This window comes from Tetrao urogallus (genome assembly GCF_951394365.1).
Source record: "Tetrao urogallus genome assembly, chromosome: Z".
Lineage (NCBI taxonomy): Eukaryota > Metazoa > Chordata > Aves > Galliformes > Phasianidae > Tetrao > Tetrao urogallus.
In genome coordinates, this window is record NC_136816.1 from 50,561,124 (window position 1) to 50,571,212 (window position 10,089).

General features: G+C 40.7%; 1 protein-coding gene across 1 annotated transcript in view; it reads left to right on the forward strand.

Moving 5' to 3' along the window:
- The window catches only part of ARHGEF28 (Rho guanine nucleotide exchange factor 28), a gene marked incomplete at both ends in the record, with an annotated part of 139,708 nt that extends 130,464 nt beyond the window's left edge, over positions 1–9,244 (forward strand). Inside the window, one exon of the mRNA XM_079548919.1 lies at positions 9,084–9,244. Coding sequence (XP_079405045.1) covers positions 9,084–9,244 — 161 coding nt within the window. The remainder of the gene's footprint in view (positions 1–9,083) is intronic.
- Positions 9,245–10,089: the final 845 nt, after the last annotated feature.

Sequence of the window (10,089 nt, forward strand, 5' to 3'; positions counted from 1 at the left end):
CTCCTAGTTGTGGTTCCAGCAATTTCAGCACAGTGTTTTTTGAAACCAGTGGAATTACTGGCATCAATGAGATTGGAATGGTTTGGACCCTCATCTCTTATAAACAGATCTAATCTTTGCTTAAATAAGGTTGCTCCAGTGAATCTGGATTTCAAGAACCTGTGAGGGGGAAAGGAACAAGTTTTGAGGCAGAACATGTGGAGGGAGTCCTTTGCTGAGGACAGCTCTTTCTGTTTGTAGTCAGGCAGGTGCCATTCAGGGCTGTACAACAGAACGTCTGCAGGGTAAAGGGTGATCTCTGAGGAGGAGCAGTCACAAAAAAATAGAGCCTTGCTAATTGTTTGATGTCAAGAAGGTACCCTGGGAGGTCCATGTTTTCAATAGATAATATGATCTGTGGGTGGAGGCCTGGTTAGGTGTCCTGCTTTAGTACATTTAAAATGTTTTGTATATGTTTTTGTATTGCAGTTAGAGCCTGAAGTAGATGCACAAGTATGAATAAATAATCCATCCTAATGGCTGTGAGAAGCTGTTTATAAATGATAAAATTTTGCAAGATAGTGAGTATGCAAACACACCCAGGAAAATCATGTAGCTGAATCACCAATTGTGTCTGGCTTATTTTGAAGAGGACAATCTCATTTTAATTATTTAGTATAGTGCTTTACATATTCCAGGAAATGGCCTGTAGCATGGTGTGTAAAAGTAATGAAGCCTTAGTAATATGAAACCTCCTTAGCAGCATCTGCTGTTAAATATTTATTGAGAAACTGGGGAAGATTGTCTGTCTGTCTTCTACTGGCATTCATCACAGGAGCACTCAGTTGCCTTCCACATAAATTACATTGGCATTGGCCAAATTGCTAGAGGAGATTTCATGGAGTATCTTGTTCTGCTTCCCCAGATGCTGCAGAAAATTCTCCTTTGGGTGCAAATTTTTGGTGGAGCAGTAGGGGGGGAGGAATCTAATGCTGCTATGAAAGGTGTTTTTAAATTTAATCTAATAGGAAGATCTCTGGCAGTAACCTGTTGAGATTCCTTGGTGTCTGTCCCTGGAAGCGTGATCTAGAGCTAGAACATGAATGCTATAAAAATAAATGCAATTTGGCTTAGGGTCTGTCATGCAAAAATCAAAGAAACCCACGTACCTTTAAAAGTTGTTGAATATATTCTTGGTTAAAGAATATATGACAGAGCAAGGATGAAAAGAAAGGTGCTTTTTTTCTTTTAATTGAGTTTGAGAATGACATGATAGTTGTTGCTGACAGCAAAAACTGCAGAGAGGCTGTCTCTCATGCAAAGGAGCTTGCCATTACAGCACAGCAGTAGGGTTGGAAATTTTAGCCTGAATCTCAAATTGAAGGAGGAAGGTATTTTTAAATGTAGCATTACTTTTTCCTACAATGGGGAAATAGCCTGATTAGTGCTGGAATGAGACCAGAGCAGAGCTGCAGCATGAAATGAGGGGATGGGAAAGCACTGGAAGGAGCAGACCAAAGCAGCATCCCAGGATAGTGCTGCAGAACTACAAAAAAAACTTGTAGGAAAGACAATGTGGAAGGAGGTGGTGATGAATTGAGATGTACAGGTGGAACCAGAGCTGTCCATTGCAGTGCTAAGCAGAAGCAGAAGAAAGGCAAGTGGACACGAGTACATTCTTTTTACTTGAGAAAAGCACTTTGCTGGAGAAATGAAAGCACATGCTTATTTGACAATTGTGCTTTACTCTAGCTTTAATGTATGGTCTTCCCTTTAGCTTTTATGCAAACTGTTGTTGCAGCAGTTAGATGTTCACAGGGTGCTGAGCGAACAATTGAAGATGGCATTGATTTCAAAATGTTTGATCACACCCTGAAACTTCCCGTGCTTACAATGCAGAACTTTTAGAACGTGCATCTGTTCAATTTTTCCTTTTTTTTTTTTTTATTAATTGACTGCAAGAAACAAATGTCAGTGTGTATACTTCCTGCTAACTCAATTAAGAACAGATAAAAGTGGCTGAATTGAATTGCGCTTAAAAATTAGCGAACATTTCCCTGACTTTTGAGCTCAGTGGAGACCAAGTATCTCTGTGACCATCTGTTAAGAGGCTTCTGTCAGATGCTCACTCATAGCAATGCCTGTATTTTTCCTGTATTAATCACCAAGTAGGAGCCTCTATTAGAGGGTACAGTTAGCATGTAATTGATTTGAAACAAGTGCTTTGCCTTATTTTTGCTTTTGCAGCAACTCTCTATATTGGCTTAGTATTCTCACACCACTTACTCAGAATTTTTACATCGTCAGCCTTAAAGAGTAAAAAAAAAAAAAAAAAAAAAAAAAGATGGAGCTGGCTTGTTGTCAGGAAACTGTTATATAAAGCCAAGGTGATTAGGTGGAGGCTTCAGAGTGTTTTATAATGACCTCTCCCTCCAGCTTCTGTTATGAAGCAGTGCCCTCCTGTTACTTCAGGAAAATGTTACCGAATTTGAGAGCACAGTTTCTTTGTATTGCACCTGAGAAAGTGGCCAAAAGCGAGAGTCAAAACCGTGTTTTCCAAGGTCTTTGATTTAATGCTTATTTCAAAGCAAACTTGAAGTTTTTTTGTTTTTTTTTTAAGGCAAAACACAACACCATAAAATATGAAGTGAGGTTAATCAGCACAGTAATGCCTGTCAGTGGTAACAGAGAGCTCAACAGAATAGTTTTGATGTGCAAATGTCCCATCTTGCTTCAAAGGGAGTGAATTCCTGTGCCAGAGATGCTGTTTTTCTCAGTGCTAATGCTGTCTGTGTCTTTGGGAGGAAAGGAGAAGAAGCTTCATAGCAATGTGTTACTCGTGGGGTGCAAACTGGTGTGGGCTGGCAAGGAAAGCATGGGAATTTGCTGGCTGGTGGAAGAGAGGTGAGCTGGTTTCATCTGCTGTCAAACTGTTTCTGTCTGTAACTTTCTCTAACAATTCTCCAGCAAGTATTCAAGTTGGAGCTTTTATCTTCCTGGCTGCAGATTGTAGCTTCAGCTGCTGGTCATGTGTCTTCTGCAGATCATGGGGTCATGCAGATCAAGAGGAGATCGCTGCAGATCACCTGGTATGTCTGCATGAGGATTTTGAAGGAGGGGGCTCTAGGTGTTTACCTGTTGCACTCACTTTTGTCATCAGTTGGATGGATGTCTGCCTCTGCAGAGGTGCAAACTGTGGCCATGCCAGCATAGCAGCGGCTCTGTGCAGGCAGCTGGTGCCATTCCTTGTGATCCTCTGTAGGAAGGGTGTTCTTAGGGTTTTATGGTTATTCTCTCTTGATCACTTGAGTGCAGCTGTGTTTAATGAGCTGGAAAAGAAGTAGATCAATAAAACATGTGTTCATTGTTAGCAAAATACCTGTTGGACCATGTGTGCATCAGTAATTGACCAACTAATGCTTCAAAGCTTAGCACAAAGACAGTTTAATAGGGAATTCATACCTAAATAAATTAAGATTAAGCAGAAGCAGACAGCTGGCAGGCAGTGTGCTCTGCCAAGGTGGGACTGTGAGCATTTAATGTACAAACAAGTTACAATTTCATGTCAGACCTATTTTTAAGTCTCTCTTATTGATGTGCATTAAAGAAATAGCATGCCAAAAATGGTTTAGAAGCTGTCTGCTTTAAATCCAACACAGCTAATAACATAGCTGTGTATGGAGGTTAAAACTTAAGTAATTTTGACCTATGGCATGATATGAACTTGATGTTAGAGAAGCTATCACTAATAGTGTCTGAGACTGAGATGCTTTTAAATGTTTTCTTTGATATAACCTTGCTATAGATAATGTTTTGAGCAGTAATAAGAGAAGAGGGCTGAATTGTCACGTGCCCCAAAACCTGGGGCTATAGGACAAGCATCAGAGAAAACCAGAAAAGCAAATGCCGTTGTTTTACCGCACCAAGAGCTAAACAAAGAACAGAAACGCGGAGTAATGACTTCTCTTGTAATATCAAAAATCCAAGGAATCGACATGAAGAAGAGTTACAGTTCAGACCTTTATCATCAGAGGCTTTGGATTCTTTTTGTTCTCTGTCTCCTAACAAAATAATGCACCAAAAGGTGATGAGACTAATTAATCTAGAATCCAGTAAAGCCTAATTGGTCATCTACCTTTTGTGAAAAGACCTCTGATTCATGAAGGTGCTTGTTTGCCTGAGAAATGCAATTACTGCTTTTTCCTGTTAGGATTGGTTACAAGTAAATAGAGGCATTAACATTCTCGGATTGATTTCCTGCCTTACTTATTCAGTTGAGGAATGAATTAGGCTCCTCTTTCCATGGTAACTTCAAGGTCAGAATATTTTCCCGGTGTTTGCTGAGAGCTGGGGTCTTGGTCACACCGTGGTGAAGGGGTGAGATGTCCCTGCAGGTTAGATGTTGCCGCATGTTGTTCAGCGGGAAATTCATCACAAATCCGTCACACTAAAAAAGTAATCAAAACCGATCACAGTGTTGTTTGCTGGGAGGAAAGGGAAGGAGGCTGAGATGCTTAGAGTTCCCTGGAAAATCGGCTCTTGCAAAGGAATCAGGGTGGAAACCTCTGGGAGCATTCTTACAAAGAGCTGCCCTATTGTTGCTGAAGGACACTTCCAGAGGAGCTTACAGGAGCTAGCCTGCCATTTGCTGTTGAACAGTGATGGCAAATAGGAGCCTGTTTCCCGTGAATTCCGTTGAATATCCCAGTCCTGGTGGAGTTAGCACTGTTTTTTAGGTGTCTGCCTGTGCTTTGCATTATGCATGAGTGCCCGAGGGAGTGGGGGATTAAATACAGCAGCTCTGCCATTTCATATAGCTCTGGCCTTAAATTGATGTGTCAGCTGTCAGTCCAGATGAACTTGGTATAAAAACTGGTCATTAGAAACAAATGGTAAAACCAAGACATAACTCTATTCTGTTTTTTTGTGTATTTTTTTTCTTTATCCACAGATGAATAATTGTTTTAAAAATCTTTAACATGTTGCTCAAAGTGGCACATCTCTTTCTTCGTATAACGACAGTTTGTTTTCTAAAGAGGGCCAACATATGACACAGGTCTCTGAAGGTCATAACAAATTCACTCAGTGCATTTACTCTTTATGCAATATAGTCCATGTGATGAGTTCCCTTTTCTCTTCCCCTTTTTTCCTTTCTTTTTTTTTTTCCCTCTTTTTTTTTTTTCCTTTGTTCTCTTTTGAAAAGCACTGAGCCTCCAACCTGTGCTGACCTTAGAACTGACTCAGTTCGGGCCAAAGACTTTCTCAGATCCTTTCCAATGTGACTTATCCTGTGATGCTGAAAAATTGGGGTCAGAGCTGGAAGAGAAAGGGCTTTCTATTTAAAACACAGACACTTAAGCAGGGATTGCTGCCTGAAGTGTTTTCTAGCACCTTGTTAACATCATCCCATCCTCCCTGTAACATTCACTGTGGGCACTCCAAGCTTACCTGCAGAGCTCTTGTCCTCCAAGGGGGAGAGGTGAAGGAGAAAATCTGTGGCATTTATTTGATGTGGAAATGCTTACATCCTGTGACAACAGACAGAAGGTGAGAATCAGTGTGACTAATAAGGTGTTTACTTGGCTTCCCACCACCAGTCTCTGACCCTGTGTTTGTTTTGGTATGTATTGATCTCAGCTTTGTGCAAATTACTGTTGATCTCAGCTTTGTGCAAATTCCATTGCTTTGTCTTTCACCTCGAAGTGGTTTGTGCTATGCCAGTCATCCTGTCTTTTGGTGTTACAGGAAGGGTAGGATAAGGCAGATAAGAAGTAGAATGCCACATTTCTCATTTCCTGGATCATGTTTTAAGCCAGGAGCTTTTGGTTCTCTGCATTGGAGACCAGGCCCTGATCTGAGATCTCAGGTCCTCCCTGGAAATAATGTGAAAGCTGCCTCACAGGCTTGTGTTGTTGTTTTTGTTGTCTAAAAATATACTTTATGGTCATAAAGTCTTCTTTGCAGTTGCCTGGTACCTGGCCTCATTGAGCTGGAGCTATGCAAAAAAAAAAAAAAAAAAAAAAAAAAAAAGAAGTGAAGAGGAGGCTCATCAAAGGCAGATGGTCCTTACTGGCCCAGCTCTAAATCCACTCCAAGCCATGGCTGCCCATCACAGCACTGCAGAGAGGCCGGGCTTTGGTTCCCCAGTGCCACTCTGACTGCCAGCACAGAGTTTCTGGGCAGTCCCTTACCACCAGCAGCCCCTTCACCTGTGGCTTATCACTGACAAGCCATTCTCTCTGCTTGCATGACAAACTGCATTGCCTCCTGCCAGGCAGCCTGCAGTGTGGCACCGATAGCAGGATGAGGCTTCAGCCTGGGGATGCTGTTCCTTGGTGAGAAAGAGCCCGGTGCATCTGAAACTGTTCCCTTCCCTTGTTTGCTGGAAAAGCAGATCCTTTCCACCTCACCAAAGTGTGTATCAACCGTGATGGTGTCTGGGCTGTCATTCCCTGGATCACGGAGTCACAGCATCATGGACATATTTCCCTCCAGAGTATCTGGAGGGGAATCTCAGAAAGTCTGACAAGCTCAGTGCCATGACCACTGTCCTGGAGAGCCTGTTCCAGGGCAGTGTTCCACCCAACCACCTTCTGGTGAAGAACATTTTCCTGATATCCAATCTGAAACTCTCCTGTTGTTCAGGTTCTTAGAATGCAAGGGCTTAAAAATAATAAGAGAATAGAAAAGCAACTAAACTGCCAATAAATCACTTATTCCAACAGTGACTGCATGTGATTTGTTTTTCCAGAACATTGTCAGTTTTCATTGCTTAGCTCTGCCATTTAGCATTGTACCAGTTCATGAGAAATGGCTTGGAAACAGCTACTGCTTTAATTGGTGAAGCAATTACTGTTTAGTTTTGATGGTAGAAAATAAACTGTGTGTAAGGTGTTTCTCTTTTCTTTTCTAGGTTTCTTCAAATTTGTAATTAGGCTTCTCCAATTATGTACTTCATAAACTTTGGAAGAAGATCTTTCACATAAATGCTTACTGCCTGATATTTTTATGCATGTAACTTTGTTAAGATGAACAGACTCACAGGACTTGAAAGGAATATTAATGTGGGCAAAATTACCTTCAGTACAAGCGTTCAGAGATTGAGAACCTTTCACTCTTTTTACTAAATAAATAAAACTGAAGCATCCAGCTTGCATAAAGACAAGCAGGTGTTAGGATATTTCTGGTTTCTTGAATCCGAGTCAGCAAATTGTAATCTTTTTCTAATATGGCTATTAAAAAAAAGTGCAGATGTCAACTAACAAAGCTAAGCTGTTTGAGTAAGGGAGTCCAGACCTCCTGTATTACATTCTGCAAATCCAGAGTAGTGCACCTGCAATCAAAACTTACTGTGGATTTTCGCAGAGACTAAAACTTGATCACTTAAATCCAGTGTAAAACAATAAAAGGAGGGGAATTTAGGCTGCATTTTCTTGCATTCTGTGTCACCCTGGTACTGACCAACCACTGATGATATATAAATACCTTGGCCCTGGCACCTGCCCTGCAATCTCAGCAGCAGGTACTGCATACGTACTGCTTGCACTGGAGTGAAGTACTGGAGGCTGTTTGCTCTCAGGTTATCAGAGTGGAGAACATACTGAAGGCAGTTCATCAGTTGTTCTCATACACTGTCCCACAGCTGACTTGCACTGCTCTGCATTCCCAGTGGTAGTGAGCAGCCTGAGTTTAGTTAGCCAGCAAACTTATGTTTCCATGAATTTAATAAATGAGACTGGTGAAAGCTGCATGCATCTTGGAAGAGCCAGCTGTGGGCAGGTATCATTGTAAATCATGATCATTTAGAGTGACAGTGAGTAAGAAAAACAATTATCTTCTTTATAAGAGATTTCCTTTGCACACAAGAGAGAAGGGATGAGGACAGAGGTGGGCACAGAATGTCTTTTTAGCTTCTGCATGAGTGACAGAAGGCTCAAAGGACCCAATGCTGGGTTTGCTTGCTTCTGATGTTACCTGTGATGGCTGTTGCATGGATGCTGCTTCCTCCTGTGGAGTTGTTTTTCCAAAGCCCTTAATCCTGTGTAGTAGCAGAGGTTGGTTGGGTTGGTACTGTATTAATGAGAATGGTCCAAGTATTGCAGTTTGTCTGTCGCAGGCTTTTCTCATACCAAATATGATGATATATGCTCCCTTCTCATGCATCTTGTTCATATGGGAAATGTTGATTTGTAGAAACAAAGTTGTAGAAAAGCTAACTTCTATAACGTAGTTCCTGATGTCCTGAAATGGCACTGAAAGAGAATTCAACCATGTGGGTGTTTTTTGTCGTTGTTGTTTATTTACTTGTTAGTTAGTTAGTTAGTTAGTTTGTTTTTTGAGTAACTTACAGATGATTGCAAAAGCCTTCAGAGCTCTGCAGGAAAAAAAAAAAAAAAGTGCCTGATTCTCTGCATTTGTAGGAGAAAATTGGGAAGATAACAAATGAAAGGTCCTATAAAATAATTTCGTAGTGCTTGGGTAGAATTAATATTTCCACAGCTAAAGAACTGAGACAAGAATAGAGTAAGTAGTTTGCTCAAAGAAATAAAGATGAAATTGGTGGAAGAAACTGACTAGTTACATATCTGTTACAGACTGCAAGTGCAAGTCAAGCAGTCTCTTAACTGTACTTTGCTAACTTTCACATCCATAAGAAAATAGTCTTGCAAATATAATTCTATGTAATGATGGAAACTATATTAGTTTAATAACTGGATTATCTTACTAATAAGAGTACTGATTATCTACGGTATGTTTCCCTCCAGCCCAACTCTGACAGTCTGTATACATTTTCACTAGTGTGCTTCTGGTTGGCAAAGTAAGGATGTAAATGTCTTTTGTTGTAAAAATAGTGAGACCGATCCAAGCTCTTTCATGACAATGGAAGGACTTGAACAGATTTCAGTAGTTTTGGGCATGCTATTTCTCACCAGTCTTTCATATAATTAAATAATACAGGAGTGTTTTTCCTTCTGGACAGATGTGACTTTCTTGGAGATGGTGCTTTAGCACATCGCTAATCAAAAAGTTAAAATTTGCTCTTAGTGGTTGCATGGGCATAAAAGAAGATGTGTTGTCACATGTCCTCCTCTTGTTTCTTACAGATTTAAATGCATCACAGATCCAGGATCCCCAGGCAGACAGTCCAAACCATGGATCCATTCAGCCGCCACGAGTGGAAGCGCTGCTGCTGAACCACCAGCCTGAGAGTCTGCAGGATGCAGAAAGTGGAGACGGGGGGGAGGAAAACATTGTTTACCTCTGATGGCTCACTGTCTAATTTCAGTAGCACTTTGGAAATATAATTGTGTTTGGTTTTCTAAATATTTGTAGTTACTCTCTGTATGACCAAGTGGCTTTAAGGATAGTATTTAATACCCAATGCAAGATTTTCCCAATGATAAATATAACGATTAAGTTATTTTGGAGCCTTTTTTATGATCTTTAATTTATGATGTGATTTCAAATGCTTTGCAAGAAGCAGTGAGTAGCAAGGGAGATGTAGCATTTTGGAATTACAAAGATGCCACCAAGGGCGATGAATGTGACTGTTCCATTTCTCTGGAGTCTTCTTTTGGAAAGGGCAAACTAAGAGAGATGAGCCTACTGTTTGGGAATTCAGGGTATGGATCAGTAGCCTTCTAACTATAGAGTTACTATGTGAAAAGACAGCAACTAGTGAGTTATAACTATAATCTCTTCTGAAATGCGCTATGTATCCTTAATTACTAGGCTGTTTTTCTTATCCCTTGGCTCTGCAACTGCTTAGAAGGGGATGTTTTTTATGGTATCAGTGTAATTGCTAGTAAGTGTTTGTTCATGTCCCAGAGCTTATCACCGTTTCGGTACTATTGCCAAGCTCTGTGCAGAGATGCTGTTATGTCAGTTTGTTATCGTGTTATAACTTATTTCAGTATGTGCATTAAAATTTAGCGGATGAAACTCCACTGGTCAAAGGAAGAAATAGGGGATAAATAGAATCATAGAATCATGTAATCATAGAATCATAGAACTGTAGAATCGTAGAATCATAGAATGATGTGGGTTGGAACTTACAAGCCACCTACTTCCAACCCTCTTGCCATGGGCCGGGCGGTCTTGCACTAGATC